Source organism: Triticum urartu, chromosome 4A (assembly GCF_056163025.1).
Source record: "Triticum urartu cultivar PI428250 chromosome 4A, HENAU_Tu73, whole genome shotgun sequence".
Classification (NCBI taxonomy): domain Eukaryota; kingdom Viridiplantae; phylum Streptophyta; class Magnoliopsida; order Poales; family Poaceae; genus Triticum; species Triticum urartu.
In genome coordinates, this window is record NC_141876.1 from 54,326,955 (window position 1) to 54,344,809 (window position 17,855).

The 17,855-nt window shown below is 45.0% G+C and overlaps 2 protein-coding genes across 2 annotated transcripts; one reads left to right on the plus strand and one right to left on the minus strand.

The window, feature by feature from the left end:
• The first annotated feature begins 8,335 nt into the window (after positions 1-8,335).
• Positions 8,336-14,246, plus strand: LOC125550581 (putative U3 small nucleolar RNA-associated protein 7). Its single transcript, XM_087517736.1, has 8 exons — positions 8,336-8,637; positions 9,027-9,150; positions 9,269-9,358; positions 9,988-10,120; positions 10,603-10,721; positions 11,900-11,967; positions 12,229-12,277; positions 13,046-14,246. Exons 2-8 carry the CDS (start codon positions 9,037-9,039, stop codon positions 14,066-14,068), a joined length of 1,596 nt encoding a protein of 531 aa, XP_087373862.1. The 5' UTR covers positions 8,336-8,637; positions 9,027-9,036; the 3' UTR covers positions 14,069-14,246.
• Positions 14,247-16,071: 1,825 nt separating this feature from the next.
• Positions 16,072-16,977, minus strand: LOC125553506 (putative CCR4-associated factor 1 homolog 8). Its single transcript, XM_048717278.2, has one exon. The coding sequence runs from the start codon at positions 16,975-16,977 to the stop codon at positions 16,072-16,074; it is 906 nt and encodes a 301-aa protein (XP_048573235.2).
• Between the last annotated feature and the right edge of the window lie 878 nt (positions 16,978-17,855).

Below are 17,855 nucleotides of genomic sequence, written 5' to 3' on the forward strand. Positions count from 1 at the left end.
GTCGTCACGTGGTCGTCTCGCCAACAATTGCTCTTGCAACTATTGCTATCGCATAGCGATAAAGTAAAGCAATTATTGGACGCTTGCATCTCATGCAATAGAGAGACAACCATAAGGATTTTGCCAGTTGCTGATAACTTCAACAAAACATGATCATCTCATACAACAACTTATATCTCATCACGTCTTGACCATATCACATCATAACATGCCCTGCAAAAACAAGTTAGACGTCCTCTACTTTGTTGTTGCAAGTTTTACATGGCTGCTACGGGCTTAAGCAAGAACCAATCTCACCTACGCATCAAAACCACAACGATAGTTTGTCAAATAGACTCCGTTTTAACCTTCGCAAGGATCGGGCGTAGCCACACTCGGTTCAACTAAAGTTGGAGAAACAGTCACCCGCAAGTCACCTATGTGCAAAGCACGTCGGGGAAACCGGTCTCGCGTAAGCGTACGCGTAATGTCGGTCCGGGCCGCTTCATCCAACAATACCGCCGAACCAAAGTAAGACATGCTGGTAGGCAGTATGACTTATATCGCCCACAACTCACTTGTGTTCTACTCGTGCATATAACATCAAACCATAAAACCTAGGCTCGGATGCCACTGTTGGGGAACGTAGTAATTTCAAAAAATTTCCTACGCACACGCAAGATCATGGTGATGCATAGCAATGAGGGGGAGAGTATGATCTACGTACCCTGGTAGATCGCAACGGAAGCGTTGACACAACGTAGAGGAAGTAGTCGTACGTCTTCTTCCCGATCCGACCGATCCAAGCACCGTTACTCCGGCACCTCCGAGTTCTTAGCACACGTACAGCTCGATGACGATCCTCGGGCTCCGATCCAGCAAAGCGTCGAGGAAGAGTTCCGTCAGCACAATGGCGTGGTGACGATCTTGATGTTCTACCGACGCAGGGCTTCGCCCAAGCACTACAACGATATGATCGAGGTGGAATATGGTGGCAAGGGGCACCGCACACGGCTAAGGAACGATCTCAATGATCAACTTGTGTCTAGAGGTGTCCCCTGCCTCCGTATATAAAGGAGCCAAGGGGGAGGGCTAGCCGGCCAAGGAGGAGGGCGCAGGAGAGTCATACTCCCTCTGGGAGTAGGATTCCTCCCCCCCCCCCAATCCTAGTCCAACTAGGATTCCTCGGAGGGGGAAAAGAGGAGGAGGGGGCCGGCCACCTCTCCTAGTCCTAATAGGACTAGGGGAAGGGGGAGGCGCGCAGCCCATCTAGGGCAGCCCCTTCTATTTTCCATTAAGGCCCACTATGGCCCATATAGCTGCCGGGGGGTTCCGGTAACCCTCCCGGTATTCCGGTAAAATCCCGATTTCACCCGGAACACTTCCGATATCCAAACATAGGCTTCCAATATATCAATCTTTACGTCTCGACCATTTCGAGACTCCTCGTCATGTCCGTGATCACATCCGGGATTCCGAACAACCTTCGGTACATCAAAATGCATAAACTCATAATAACTGTCATCGTAACGTTAAGCGTGCGGACCCTACGGTTCGAGAACAATGTAGACATGACCGAGACACGTCTCCGGTCAATAACCAATAGCGCGACCTGGATGCCCATATTAGCTCCTACATATTCTACGAAGATCTTTATCGGTCAGACCGCATAACAACATACGTTGTTCCCTTTGTCATCGGTATGTTACTTGCCCGAGATTCGATCGTCGGTATCCAATACCTAGTTCAATCTCGTTACCGGCAGGTCTCTTTACTCGTTCCGTAATACATCATCTCACAACTAACTCATTAGTTGCAATGCTTGCAAGGCTTTAAGTGATGTGCATTACCGAGAGGGCCCAGAGATACCTCTCCGACAATTGGAGTGACAAATCCTAATCTCGAAATACGCCAACCCAACATCTATCTTTGGAGACACCTGTAGTACTCCTTTATAGTCACCCAGTTACGTTGTGACGTTTGGTAGCACCCAAAGTGTTCCTCCGGCAAACGGGAGTTGCATAATCTCATAGTCATAGGAACATGTATAAGTCATGAAGAAAGCAATAGCAACATACTAAACGATTGGGTGCTAAGCTAATGGAATGGGTCATGTCAATCAGATCATTCAACTAATGATGTGACCTCGTTAATCAAATAACAACTCATTGTTCATGGTTAGGAAACATAACCATCTTTGATTAACGAGCTAGTCAAGTAGAGGCATACTAGTGACACTTTGTTTGTCTATGTATTCACACATGTATTATGTTTCCGGTTAATACAATTCTAGCATGAATAATAAACATTTATCATGATTATAAGGAAATAAATAATAACTTTATTATTGCCTCTAGGGCATATTTCCTTCAGGCACCCCCTCTTTCCTCCCCCTCTCCTCTCCTTCCTTTCCCCTTCCCCCTTCCTAGTTGGACTAGGAAAAGGGGAGTCCTACTCCTACTAGGAGGAGGACTCCCCCTCTCCTTAGCGCGCCCCTAGGCCAGCCGGCCTCCCCCTTGCTCCTTTATATATGGGGGCAGGGGGCACCCTAGAACACACAAGTTGATTGTTTCCAGCCGTGTGCAGTGCCCCCCTCCACTATTATCCACCTTGGTCATATCGTAGCGGTGCTTAGGCGAAGCCCTGTTCCGGTAGCATCATCATCACCATCATCACGCCGTCATGCTGACGAAGCTCTCCCTCGACACTCTACTGGATCGTGAGTTCGTGGGACGTCACCGAGCCGAACGTGTGCAGATCACGGATGTGTCGTACCTTCGGTGCTAGGATCAGTCGATCATGAAGACGTACGACTACATCAACCGCGTTGTCATAACGCTTCCGCTTACGGTCTACGAGGGTACGTAGACAACACTCTTCCCTCTCGTTGCTATGCATCACCATGATCTTGCGTGTGCGTAGGATTTTTTTTTTGAAATTACTGCATTCCCCAACAAAAATACACAACCAATTGCTACCTTCCCAATTACTCAAAACTACACCTCATTGTAGAAACCAGAGGATTTTGGTTATCGACAGGGGCATCACTCTGGGTGTTGGGAAATGCAGTAATTTCAAAAAAAATCCTAAGCACACGCAAGATCCATCTAGGTGATGCATAGCAACGAGAGGGGAGAGTGTTGTCCACGTACCCTCATAGACCGTAAGCGGAGCATTAAGACAGCGTGGTTGATGTAGTTGTACGTCTTCACAATCCGACCGATCCTAGCACCGAAGGTACGGCACCTCCGCGGTCTGCACACGTTCAGCTCGGTGACGTCCCACGAACTCTAGATCCAGCTGAGGTCGAGGGAGAGTTTCGTCAGCACGATGGTGTGATGATGGTGATGATGAAGTTACCGACGCAGGGCTTCGCCTAAGCTCTACAACGATATGACCGAGGTGGAAATCTGTGGAGGGGGCACCGCACACAGCTAAACAATCAACTTGTGTGTCTATGGGGTGCCCCCTCCCCCGTATATAAAGGAGTGGAGGAGGGGGAGGGACGGCCCTCTCATGGCGCGCCCAAGGGGGGAGTCCTACTCCCGGTGGGAGTAGGATCCCCCTTCCCTAGTTGGAGTAGGAGAGGAAAGAAGGGGGAGAGAGAGGGAAGGAAAGAGGGGCCGACCCCCACCCAATTCGGATTGGGCTTGGAGGGGGGCGCGCCCTCCACCCTGGCCGCCTCCTCCTCTCTCCCACTAAGGCCCAACAAGGCCCATACACTCCCTGGTAGGTTCTGGTAACCCCCTGGTACTCTGGTAAATGCCCGAACTCACCCGAAACCTTTCAATGTCCAAACATAGCCTTCCAATATATTGATCTTTATGTCTCGACCATTTCGAGACTCCTCGTCAATCTTGCTCCTCGTCATGTCCGTGATCATATCCGGGACTCTGAACTACCTTCGGTACATCAAAACACATAAACTCATAATACCGATCGTCACCGGACGTTATGCGTGCGGACCCTACGGGTTCGAGAACTATGTAAACATGACCGAGACTCATCTCAGGTCAATAACCAATAGCGGAACCTGGATGCTCATATTGGTTCCTACATATTCTACGAAGATCTTTATCGGTCAAACCGCATAACAACATACGTTGTTCCCTTTGTCATTGGTATGTTACTTGCCCGAGATTCGATCGTCGGCATCTCAATACCTAGTTCAATCTCGTTACCGGCAAGTCTCTTTACTCGTTTTGTAATGCAACATCCCGTAACTGACTCATTAGTCACATTGCTTGCAAGGCTTATAGTGATGTGCATTACCGAGAGGGCCCAGAGATACCTCTCCGATACACGAAGTGACAAATCCTAATCTCGATCTATGCCAACTCAATAAACACCATCGGAGACACCTGTAGAGCATCTTTATAGTCACCCAGTTACGTTGTGACGTTTGATAGCACGCTAAGTGTTCCTCCGGTATTCGGGAGTTGCATAATGTCATAGTCATAGGAACATGTATAAGTTATGAAGAAAGCAATAGCAACAAACTAAACGATCATCGTGCTAAGCTAATGGATGGGTCAAGTCAATCACATCATTCTCTAATGATGTGATCCCGTTCATCAAATGACAACTCTTGTCCATGGCTAGGAAACTTAACCATCTTTGATTAACGAGCTAGTCAAGTAGATGCATACTAGTGACACTTTATTTGTCTATATATTCACACATGTATTAAGTTTTCGGTTAATACAATTATAGCATGAATAATAAACATTTATCATGATATAAGGAAATATAAATAACAACTTTATTATTGCCCCTAGGGCATATTTCCTTCACTGGGCTCATATAAATACTTGACATAGAGCTTGTTGTTTTGGTGCAGATTCCACATAAATTTGTCCGGCTCATGCGACACGTGGATGGGCTCCACACATGTGAGCAATTCATTTCACACTGCTAGGCGAGGCCCCAACAAAGCCCTACAGAAAGAAATATCACGATCAACTTGACTCGGGACATGTGCGATGTGACAAATTTACATCTAACAACTCAATACAGCCCTAGTTATTGCACCATATGTGGGGTGCCCCCAACCATGCATCTTTCTAAAATCTTTTTTTTGCGGGTAGAAATTTGTATTACTCAAAGCATCAAGTCCTTACAATCCATCGCTGCCAACTCCAAAGCATCTGGAGGTCCCGAACCAATCCAAGTCATGGTTCTACCCTCGCTACGAGCAAAATATGCTAAACTATCACTAACTTTATTTTGGCTACGATTAACATGAGTAATACAAAAATCACGAAGGGACAAAAGATATCTAATCTCCTTGATGATGGACGAGTAGACCGATCTATCAATATCTGAAGCTTGAATAAATTTTACTGCCATTAGGGAGTCCATCTCAACCTGCACAGGCAAGTCGCTTCTCTGGATAGAAAATGATAAACCTTCCATGCATGCACATAGCTTAGCTTCGAGTGCGTCCCGAAAGTGAAACAATTGCCTACAGGAAGAGAAGATGATGGCACCCCTCTCATCCCTTAACACCATACCTGCACCAGCCGAGCCATCCTCAGCAAAGGAACCGTCAGTGTTTAACTTGACAAATCCAACGCTAGGAGTAGCCCACTTGGGGTCTGCACTTTTGCCTATAAGAGGCCGAGTTGCTCCATATAATATCAGGGATTTTCCTTTGGACGATTCAGCGGCAAGATTAGACTTTATGCCAATGATAGAGTCCAGGTAGCTCGTCAAAAATCTGCGTGAAACTTCCATGGGTGGCGGGGCTTTGTTGTGAACAATCTCGTTGCGTATATGCCATGCCCTCCACAAGTTCACAAAATTGAATAACATATTCACGGCTTTTGAAAAATGCTCATGAAATATTTTTTCTTGAATATGAAGAAACGTTTGCAAAAATTATTTTTTCGTGAATTTAGAAAATATCCAAGAATTATAAATATGTTCAAGAATTTTATTCTTTCACCAATTTTTGAAAAAAAAAGAAATAATTCTATATTATACCTAATATTAAAAGGAGGAAGCTTTCATAGTTCTCCATAAGTCACCCTTTTATATCCGTTGATTTTGTGTTGAACTTATGATTGATGGCTGAGATTTCTCTTTTCCTTTTTTTCTCCTATATATTTTTTTTATTAAAAAAGAAAGGTTAACGTCTCCTGATCTGTTCCTTTCGTGGAGCCTCCTAGCGATCAAAGCGATCGGTCTCATCTTTTTCTGAGCAACAACGATCAATCTCCATCTGAATCCATGCGATCATCAGAGTCCAAGCGCGATCTCATTTTTTTTTAGATTGATCGCTGACCAGCGGAGAGACGCCCATCTAACCTGCGCGATCTCAGAGAAGCCCAACAAGTGCTAGCCCAGCCGGCCTTGCGGGATTGCATCAAGGTGTCGATCGGATCGATCGGACAGTCTAGATTGATAGGGCACGAGATCGTACGTTTTAAAGTTTTTGCTACACAAGCGTGTCATTTCCAGTTTGTATGGTATCCAGCTTTTATTACGTGAACAATTCCGTCTGATGGATCGCTCAGATCGATTGCTAGCTCATGAAAAGTTCGTCGGAAAAACAAAACGGAAACGCCGACACGCACAAAGCCAGTAGGAGCATACATGCCGATCCAGTTGACAGCTTAGTCCGTCCACGCGCACGAGACACATGGCACCAGTGAAATCCTAGCGGCTAGCAGCAGCGGCGATGCCGGCGACTAGCAGGAAGGGCGGGGACGGCCTCCCGCAAGAGCGACGAAGCGGACGGCGGTGGTTGGTGTCCACAGGCCACAGCATGGTAGCATGCAAAATCACGCCTATCGCTAGCAGCTAGCACCAACAGTGGGCTGGGAGAAGGGTGCTCAGCAAGCCACAACAGGTGGCCTGACGGTGTTGCGGACTTGCTGATGAAAGAAAAAGGGCCATGTTAGACAAGTTGCCGGAGCTGGCGGAAACGGTGAGTAGCCGGGCAAGGGAGGGAGGCGGGCGTGTCCAGGATGACATTGGTTTCTCTCACAAAATCATTCTCCGTGGCTGTAAGGAGATCAATTAGACTGATTCAAGATGAAAAATTGATGGCAATGAACGGATGAGGGCAAGAGGAAAACGCCGCTGCTAAATTTGTCATGTACGAAGGTCATGAGAATGAGTGAAAGAAAGGTAGTATCCGTAACTAAGTTTACTTTATTATGTCAACCTACTACTTTAGGAATTTTTAACATCCTCTACTATTTATTGGTATTCAGTTCATTATAACTATTTGTGTCGTCTTACAAGTATCATTGTAAACTTATAACCAAACTGAAAGGACTGAAAGAGTTGCTTGTAAAAGAAATAAATGGATTAAAGTAGTTTGTCATAATCTGTTTAATTGTATACGTACTTTGATAAAAGGAGATTAGTACAAAAATAAAATGAGTTTCTCTTAGAGCATTGTTTTCATTTAATAATTAATCTTGAACGTTGTATGATGAAGACAACCTTACTGGAATTTTTGGCTGGCTTTGTAATGAAGTTCTGGCGATCGACGAAAGTTAGATTGTCTTTGTAATCTTTTACTAGCAGCGTATTCCGAGATTGCACTGAAACAATTATTTGTTGAGCGTTGATCAACCAACAGGTTTGTTATTTTTAGTTGCTCTACCGATTGGAGTATTTTTCCCCTTATAGTTCTAATGGTACATGTCAAGATTTTTGACCTATTTTGTTTCTCAGTAAAAGTTTAGTTTCAATGCACAAAATCAGATAAACAAGATGACTGTTAAAGTATTTCATTTAAGTTCCACAGATCTTGATAAACTAAATTTATTATGAACAGTGATTGTGTTTTGCACATACAATTCACACTAATTTTGAATACACAATATTTACTTTCTCCCAGGACACCGCACGGGCATATATGACAGGGAGGTCTTGAGACATCAAAGGGTTTTTTTCTTCCGTTGCAACGCACGGGCATGTTTGCTAGTAAACAATAAAAAAAACCAAAATACTTTTTTTTTGAGCATCAGTACAGACACAAGCGCTCATATACATGCGCATACACTCACCCCTATGAACGCACACACGCACACCCTACCCCTATGAGCACCTCCGAGAGACTGAGCCGGCATATCATCTTGATAATGCGATCATCAGGATTTAAACCCTGATGGGTTGAGGATACCACTGTCCACCTAACCAACTCAACCACAGGTTGATTCGCAAAAAAAAAACCAAAATACTACTACTGGACAAAACCGATAATTACTAACCGAATAAGTACACATTTTTCGGTTTTATAACCCCTGATTAACCGAAAAAACGAAGTAGTATTACCACCACAATGTTTAGGCCCATTGTTTCTCGCTAAAGGCCCGAGGCCTGAAGGCCGACGTGGTGCGCTGGTGATGTCCTGTCGTGCCCTAGTTCCCCGAACGCCCACACCCGAGCGGCCGAGTCAGCCATCGCAGCGTGCCGCCGCCACAAGCGCTGCTCTGCCTGCTTCGCCACCACAGGCCCTCGCCCTCGTCAGCGCCGCCGCCGCCGACACAGGCCCTCGCTAGCCCCTCCGCCACCACACTCCCTTCCTCGCCGTCGCCTCCGCTGCCGCCCCACGCCTTCCCTCCAGGCTCCTGCCCCGCTACGCAGCGCCGGCAGTCCAGCACGCCGAAGAAGACCGTCGCCCGGCGCATATACTTTCAGGTATACTACCATTATCAATTTCTTGTCTGCACGCCTCTTGTGTTTGACGCTACATATTCAGGATGTTATGCTGTCAAAAATTGAAACACAATCCTGCTCAAAGTGACAGAGTCTGAAACTGAAAGTCGGCGCTTTCATGTTCTGTAGAATTATCGGTTTTACTATTTCAGGTGCAAATTTCGGTTTTCACATCCCACTAACCGAAAGAAAAGCCAGGTCTGGTGGAGTAGCAGTCTATTTTTTTCTTCCAATAGAAGCCAGGCTAGAAGAATGTTGCTGCTGCGAATTTAACTTGTCAATTCAAGATATCCCCTCGAGTCTTGTTTTGAAGAGTGGCTTTGTTTGTATTTGCTCACGCATCCGCCTCACAGTTTCCATTTTCCATGCAGGGTGAGCAGGATGGGGATCGCTACCGAGGAAGATCCCAAAGAGATGAAGAACCACCAAAACTCCGTGGATGAAATGGAGATGAAGGTGGTCAGGTTTTCGCGGGGGAAGGCTGCTAACTTGTCGGTAGGATAATTACTCTCCTACAAGTGTAGTCGTTGAAGTTCAGCACTAGTTGCTTTGCTATCTCTGCTGATTGAAAAGCATGTATTGGCATTTTTGTTTCATTGTGATTCTGTTGCAGGCTCTGCGTGATAAGAAATTGAAAGGGCAGCTCACCGGAAAAGAGAAGCTAATCGGAATATCTGCCAAAGCTGCTGCGCAGGCTGAAAAGGTGCGGTATTGTGGATTTGTTGTAGAATGTCTCTGAATTTGTTGCGACAAGCACATGTATAAGTAGCTGAATAACAGTGAGTATGATATGATGGAATCTGGTATTCTGTACTGTTGACTTACTACAATACAATATTCTATCATATAGCTCATCTCTAGTTGTTCAGTAGTCTTTAGCCGTTGACTGGCATCATGTGGATCTGTTTGGATGAAGTGATGGACCTATATTTATAGGATTTACATGTTAAGTGTGATATGGTTTTATCTGGTGTTCTTCCCAAAGAGGTGCTAGTCGTCGAGTAGGGTTTTATTCATGTCCTGTGCAGGAAGTAAAATTACTGTATTGCTGATAATCCTTTTGGAGTTCCTTTAGGTTAATTCATACTACCTCATGGGCAATGATCGACATATCTATCATTTTCGTGCCTCTTTGATGTACTTTTGCATAAACTTATGGTGCTTATTGGCAGCAATATACCAATTGACCCATTGAAATTCCCTGCGGTATCTATTTTTATTATTTGGCCACCTTATGCTTCTTGATCTTTGTATTTAACATATTTCGAATTTGACTTTTGCAAACATGGGAGACTTTCCATATTACTGATTTGTTGCTAACTCAATTTTCAGTGGTTTTTACCTATCGAGGGGGGCTACTTGGAGCCTGAAGGTTTGGAGAAGACATATAGATATACGCAGGAACAGATTCGTGGTGATGTCGACATTTCGAGTAAAAGAAAACCATTTGATATGATCTTACCTGGTAAATATGTAAACAAAAATTGTGTTCTTTGAAGCTGTGCCACCATTGTTACATGATCCAGTACCAATAACAACAATGTACAATACAGATGTTGATATGGAACATCATTGATGATACTTGTGTTCTTGTGTAGTACAGTTAGTTGATTAGCATTTCCAAATTGAAGTATTTTATTTCCTGATACTTATTTGGTTTTGTCTTTGTAAGACTTGTACCCTTCTTATTGTGTACATGAGAGAAGGCCAATAGTTAGTTTTCTGAATGTTTATAACCATATCATCATAGAGTTATTGGCACTATCAGGTTTTTGTCATTAACAGTTTTACTTATTTGAATAATGGATGTGAGTTTTTCTATGCTTGCATGTGCCGACAGATATATATTTAATATCTATATTGCCCCATTGATGAATGCTGACTGTCAACTTCCTTATATGTATGCAAATTGAGTTAAGGGGGCTAACTAGCTCATTTTTTATGCAGAACTTGGTCCTTATACTCTAGAATACACCTCAAATGGTCGGTACATGATCGTAGGTGGGAGAAAAGGTCATATTGGTATGATGGATATGTTGAGTATGAATCTCATCAAGGAGTTTCAGGTCAGCTCACAGAACTTTTAGCAGTTTCCCAGCATGTTGGATTTTGGTAACACATTCACCACTTGAAGTTTAGTGCTTTTTTCAAAAATTAAGCTGGCAAGATTGGTCTAGTATGATCTTAAATGTTTAGTGAAAATGCAGTTGTAATAAAAGTGTGTGCCTTCCATGCAACCAAAAAACTAACAGAAGGTTGTAGTGTGGTTCTATTCCCATGAGAAAAATAATAAAAATGCTGAGCAAGTCCTCACAAAATTTTCCATTGCCTCCTTGTCGGGATTTTTATGCATATTTACTTACTGCAATGCTTTCCAAGGTTCAAAAAAGGACTGCGCTAGGTGGGTGATGGGCCTAGGCGGCCACCTGGAACATGACAGTAAGCAGGCAACTGGACACCTGAGCCCAGCACATTGCAACTGAGGGCTAGAATTACATAGAGCAGAGTGAGGGAGAAGTGAAGGTGGAGTTACAGTCCAGGTCGTTGTAGCAGGAGCGTGAAGTTTCACAGTCACGGCAGCAGCGAGCCTCCATGTCGTGGCTGTAGGGGGGGGGGGGGGGTTATGGAGTCTGGAAAGATGATGTTCTCATGTCATGAATATGGTGATTTCTGGCTCGTGTGGAACCCTAGCTTTACCAAGCCATTTAGGCATCCATCTAAATCATTCATGTATCCCGATCGTCTACATATCTGCTATTTATGGGCTTCCCCCATGCATGTCCGTCTTCTGCTTCACGAGGGTGCCTTCGCTTCATAATTCTCCTCGCACCGCAGCCGCCAGCCGCTCTTCTCGCTGCAGGGCTGCTGCTCCTCGTGTCGCCGCCACCTCTTGTCTGCTGCCAGAGGATGTTGATTCCTCACTGGAGGACCTTACTGGCCGCCTAGGGCTGTAGCACTGCACCATGGAGCGCCTAGGCAGCGCCTATTTTGTGTTTTGGTCTTTTGGACCTTGATGGTCTTTATTGTCACAAAGACTTTCTGGTGTTCACATTTGATGATGATTAAAGAAAATCATCCCTCCTATTATTTCTACCTGGTCAAATCCTACTCTTGTCTCCCACTTTTCTCCAGAACTATCCTTGTCTTTTATAATTACAGTGACTAGACACTTTGGTTGCACTTTATGCACATACTTTACTTCTCTGATCCTCTATTTTTAACACTTCTGATCCTCTTTTTATAGGTGAGGGAAACTGTGCGCGATGTGGCATTCTTACACAATGAGCAACTCTTTGCAGTCGCCCAGAAGAAGTAATTTCTTGACCCTGTTTAAGCTTTGCGACATATATCCCTTGCTCATAAAATATATCAATATGTTTCGTCTGCTAGTCTTAGTTTGATTTCCGGCCACATGGCTAGAGTTATGCAGCATGACTGCATGATTCACTACATTATTCTATATATAGTTATATACTACCATGAACCTTGAAGAGTTGTTGTGACCACTCATGCTGATTTTGGTACCATTTCTTTGATTTTCTAGAGTTCTTAACAAGAGTATTGTTGAAACAGGTACCCCTACATATACAATCATCATGGCACAGAAATTCACTGTTTGAAGGTAAGTAATTTTGAATACCTTTGCGTTCTTGGTAACTATGCTCTAACTATTGATGATTTTCATAATTTATTGCAATACTGTTTCATCATTTAACACATGCTTGCATTCATTATGAGAAAAGACTAGATAATAGTAAAATAGAATACAGAATATCCCTATTCCCATTTTCTTATGAACCCTGCAGAACTGATGAATGATATATTGATATATCTCAATTATTTATGTAGCTACGTCAAAATGATTTGGTCCTAAATGAGCTCATCTCAATACCAAACTCATTTGTACTAAGAGTTAAGTACTGCGATGTGCTGATTCGTACTAAACTTGGAGAACTAGTAAAGTAGCATGGCTCTGCTCCGATCTCGATGAGCTGAATAGATTGTTCCATTAAGGTTGAAGGAGAAAAATTACAAAAAGTTTGATTACATGAGGCCCCAGAAGGCTTGCCCCCCATCCACCTGTGCTAACGCTAAGATTACATCTCATCCATGGCCGCCGTTTCTACCGTACCGCGTTAATGAATATAATATTTTTTTTCCACAGAGCATTCCGAGATGAACTTATTTGTACTAACTATAAACATTCAAGCTACTGCAAGTTTGTTGTTTGGTAATTTCTTTTGAAAATGCTTTTGTTTCTTAAGCTGTAGAAGCATAATTTTAGAGCTGCTCATCATCCAGCTTGTACTTGGTGTATATATATCCAAGACATGACATCTCTGAAATAGTTGTAACTTCTCTGATCTCTGACAATTCTTCTGTTTCACAGGAACATGGCAAAGCGCTGAAACTTCAGTTTCTGGATAAACACTTCCTCTTGGCATCGATAAACAGCTTTGGGCAGCTCCACTACCAAGATATGAGCACCGGCGAGATGATTGCAAATCACAGGACAGGTCTTGGGCATACAGATGTTATGCGGGTAAATCCGTACAACGCTGTCATCGGCCTTGGGCATGCTGATGGCAAAGTTACCATGTGGAAGCCAACCAGCGTGAAGCCACTTGTCACAATGCTGTGCCATAATGGCCATGTGACTGCTGTTGCATTCGAGAGGGGTGGTCATCTTATGGCAACTGCAGGTCTTGACAAGAAGATTAAGATTTGGGATCTCAGGAAGTATGAGGTTGTGCATACACACGCTGCACGAGCTGAGTCCTTGGATTTCAGCCAGAAGGGGTTGTTGGCCGCCAGTGATGGATCTCTAGTAGAGATATACAGGGATGCCGGGGGCCATGATTATAAAGTTTATTTGAAGCATAGGATGGTAAAGGGATATCAGGTCGGTAAGGTTTTGTTCCGCCCTTACGAGGATATCTGTTCGATTGGGCACTCCACGGGGTTTTCTTCCATTCTCGTTCCTGGATCAGGCGAGGCCAACTTTGATACCTTTGTTGAGAACCCTGTGGAGACTGCCAAGCAAAGGAGGGAGAGGGAGGTGCATGCTCTCCTCAATAAGCTTCAGCCGGAGACTGTGATGCTTAACCCAAATATGATCGGTAACGTGAGACAGCCAAAGAAGAAAGAGAAGAAGACCAAAAAAGAAGTCGAGGAGGAGATTGAAGATGCGGTGGAGGCCGCCAAGAGCACGAAGGTGAAGAATAAGACCAAGGGCAGGAGCAAACCCAGCAAGCGGGCCAAGAAGAAGGAAGAAGAGGTCCTCAGAGCCAAGAGGCCTCTACTGGACCAGTACAATGAAATCGGTGGGCATCCCGACAAGAAACAGCGGGTCGGCGACAAGGCCGAGCTGCCAAAGGCCCTGCAGCGGTTTGCCAAGAACAAGCAATCATGATCTTGTTTATCTAGCAGTTTGTGCTGTAGTATCATCTATCATGTAGCTGGCAGGTAGTATTTGAGTCCATGTGGACATGCCACATGAGACAACGGTGGGAAAGGATGCAGCAAATTTTTGTCTCGAAATAACTTGATGTTCTAGTTGAAATTTAGCTCACTTCTTGAGTTGGACATCCTATTATCTTGTATGAATGGGCTAGGCTTGGGGCTTGAGAGGTTTATTTGATGTATTGGTGGAGCCTTTTGGGTTGGGTGTCAACACAACTTATTGTGCAAGTTACATGTGCATTTTACTTATGGTGAGCACCACACTGGGAATGCTACAACCTAGAATGTGTTTGGTTTAGAAAAGGTTAAGTAGATGTAATCAAATCAGATACTTCCAGCTCTCTTCCATTTGTAAGTATGATGCAACAAGCCACCAACTGAAAACAACCGAAATAGGAATCAAAATTCAAACCAACGGATGACCGAGATAATTCAGATTTGGTAGTAATTTCATGAGAGCTCAATCGCAAGAATTAGCACATGCGCGCAGAAAGAAGCGGACGATCTGGGGTGGGTGCTTTAGGGGAAGTATCAGGTGATGCAACACTAACATGCTCCGACTTTGAAAAAATAAAAATCAAATCTAAGCGTGTCAAAAAAAAAATCCGATTTTTTGTATGGATGTTCACAAGACATGTCTACAGCCAATGAAAAATTCAGATCAAAATTCAAAATGCAGAAAGAGATACAAAAACGACAAATCCATCCAGCATTTGAAATACAGAAAGGACAAAAATAAAAACTCAACGCTATCCATGCCGGATTTGTCTTTCCGTTTCTCTTTATGGATTTCGAATTTTGACTTGAATATTTTAGGAGCTGTGCATACATGTCTTGTGGACATCCACAAATACTTGTAGATTTTTTTGACACATTTAAATTTGATTTGTTTTTTAAATGGGAGCATTCTAGTGCTGGTAACACTAGATATTTTCCTGGGTGCTTCGAGTGCCATCATGAATCCTCTGGTTTTGAAGCTCGGCTGCCTACTTCCTCACGAGCATGCTTCGGTTAATTGAGAATATAACTAGATCGTTGATTAATTGAGAAGCGAGGAAGTAATTAGCAATGATATTTCATTTTCCTCTCTCCTGTAGAGGGGCGCAGCTAGTGTGACGTGTCTTGGAAAAATATGATGCATATATTTAAAACTTGATTCGCTACCTGGGCAACATTACTATTTTTCCGAGAGTATGACGAGCAAATTGCATAACAATTTTTCTTGTATAAAGTTAGAAAAGAGTTTACAAGATATTTCTTCAATAGAACGCTGCTAGGTAGTGTTGCAAAAAATAAAAGAAGGAACTGGGTATCTTTATACTATAACTTCAACATATTTTTTGCGATTACATGGACAACATTACTATGAAGCTATACTGAAAAAAAAAGGAAAATCTAATACTTGAACTTCAAAAGTGGAGTACTAATAATTATTCAGACTTCAAGAACTTGATCAGAGCTACCAAAGGATGCAAGTCGGCATAAGTCTTCCTTGCACGAACTTCAAAGTATCGACTCAGCATAGTTGGTGTCAGATCGACGTAGTGGATGCCTGTACGTCGGTACCTCTCCAAGTCAACCGCCGAACTCTCTGTACTTCCTTGCTACCTACCTGTTACCTGAACTTTTTTGTTGTTGTGAAACTATGAAACTTTACTGGGCTACTATGAAACTTCACTGAAACGGAAATTTTTTCGTACTCTATGCTTGAACTTTTTAAAAAAAACTAGTACTAAGAGTACTCTCTTCGATCCATGTAAGTGCCGCTGGTTTGGTACTCTCTTCGATGGGAAGGAGTACTATTTTTTTTGTTGACTTTTTTCGAAACGGAATTCTTCAGACTTCGGACTTCAAGGGCTTGATCAGAGTTACCATGGACGCAAATCAGCATCAGTCTTCCTTGCACGAGCTTTGAATTCTGAGCTCAGCATTGCTGGTGTGAGATCGACCTAGCTAGTGCAGGCCTTTAAGAAGACCCCGGTATTTTCGCACGTCGCCGCCGAGCTCTACGTACTTCAGCCGCATGAAGACCTGCAGCGCGTGCACGCTGGCAGCAGCTGCGAGGCGAGGGCTCCCCAGCGGCGGATGGAAGCCGAGGTAATCGGCGATGTGCTCCAGCCCGATCGGCATGGCCGGGCAGTCGGCCGCCATCCTGATGACATCATAGACCTGGTCGCCGAGGTAACGCCGCACGGCGCCGTTGAACCCGGCCACGTCTCGCGGCAGGGCGGCCCCGCCGGTGACGACCTTGAGCAGGTACGCGACGTGGTAGGCCCCGGCGTAGGTGATCCAACTCCGCGATCGCCCACGCCGAGCGCCGACCAGGCCGGATTCAAACAGCTTCTTGCTTAGCATGTCGGCGCTGACGCCGTGGTCGCGGAGCGCGCCGACGTCGAGGCCGCGGCCGGCGAGGTACGCGAGGGAGTTCTCGTCGCGCGGGTCGGCATGGGGGCGGAAGTCGCGGAGGTTGAACTCCCAGGCGGCGATGTACCCGCCGTGGCTGTCGTAGAGCGCGATGCCGACCTGCAGCGGCTTCAGGTCGTCGACATTGGCCTTCACGAGGGCGTAGCGCTCCTCCACGGTGAGGGCGTTGTGGTCCTTGCCGGGGTGGTGGACGACGCCCGGGTAGTGCACGTCGACGGCGACGTACTGGGCTCTCCTGGCGACGTGGCAGAGGTTGGCCGATTCATGCTTGAAGTTGGATGCCCACACGGAGCGCACAGGGACTGGCCACGATGCCCATACCGGCGACATGGGTGCATGGTAGAAGTACGGCGGGGGCTGCATCGGGAACGTATGGTGGAAAGGTGGCGGCGGCGGCGGCGGAAACACTGGGAACATACCGGCGGCCGGGTTCATGCTGATCGATGCCTCTGATCAACAGGAGAAGCTTGTAGCTCTGCGTTCGTGTTAGCTAGGCGGGTGGTGTGTTCGCATTATAAGGAAAGGAGAGGAAGTAGAGTCGTTGTCGTAGTCGGACGAGGAAGGATATTGCGGTGGTCGGACACGGATCGGCTGTAATTCAGAGAAGCTAAGCAGCGTGGGTCATACGAACTCTTTATATTTTTTTGGGCAGGGAAGTGGGCCATAAGAACTCGCAGCGTGGGGAAGTATCAGGTGATGCAACACTAACATGCTCCGTCTTTGAAAATAAAAATAAAAATCAAACCTAAGTGTGTCAAAAAGATCCGATATTTTTGTGTGGATGTTCACAAGACATGTCTACAACCTATATAAAAAATTCAGATCAAAATTCAAAATACAAAAAGAGTTAAAAAAAGATAAATCCAGCATTTGAAATACAGAAAGGACGAAAATAAAAACTCAGACACTAACCAATACCATGCCGGATTTGTCTTTCCGTTTCTCTTTATGGATTTCGAATTTTGACTTGAATATTTTAGGAAAACGTTTAAAACCGGAGCACCGGCCAAGTCTTCAGCAGGCAGCCTCGCGCACGTTGGCCCATGTGATGAAGCAACCACCAGAAACGTGACACGTGTGTCCCTTATCCCTTTGCTCTGAACACCCGTAGGCACTTCTTTTTCCATGCAAAGGAACTCTTCTTTCTCTTTCGTTTTGAAGACGACGAGGGATGTCGCCGAGGGTCGGACGCCGGCGCTGGAGACGACACGCTCGACCCTGCGATGGGGCCGGCATTTTTTGGCCGGAACCGACCACCGATGGAGCTGCAACCATGCATCAGAAATGCTGGAACCAGCCGTCGGAAGAGCTAC

What these genes read in the sequence shown, in the direction of transcription:
- LOC125550581 (XM_087517736.1), top strand. Translation starts at nt 9,037, where the DNA reads ATGGGGATCGCTACCGAGGAAGATCCCAAAGAGATGAAGAACCACCAA. An exon ending in ATTTGATATGATCTTACCTG is followed by an intron (nt 10,121 to 10,602) that starts GTAAATATGTAA and finishes TTTTTTATGCAG; the next exon opens with AACTTGGTCCTTATACTCTA. An exon ending in CAGAAATTCACTGTTTGAAG is followed by an intron (nt 12,278 to 13,045) that starts GTAAGTAATTTT and finishes TCTGTTTCACAG; the next exon opens with GAACATGGCAAAGCGCTGAA.
- LOC125553506 (XM_048717278.2), bottom strand. Translation starts at nt 16,977, where the DNA reads ATGAACCCGGCCGCCGGTATGTTCCCAGTGTTTCCGCCGCCGCCGCCG.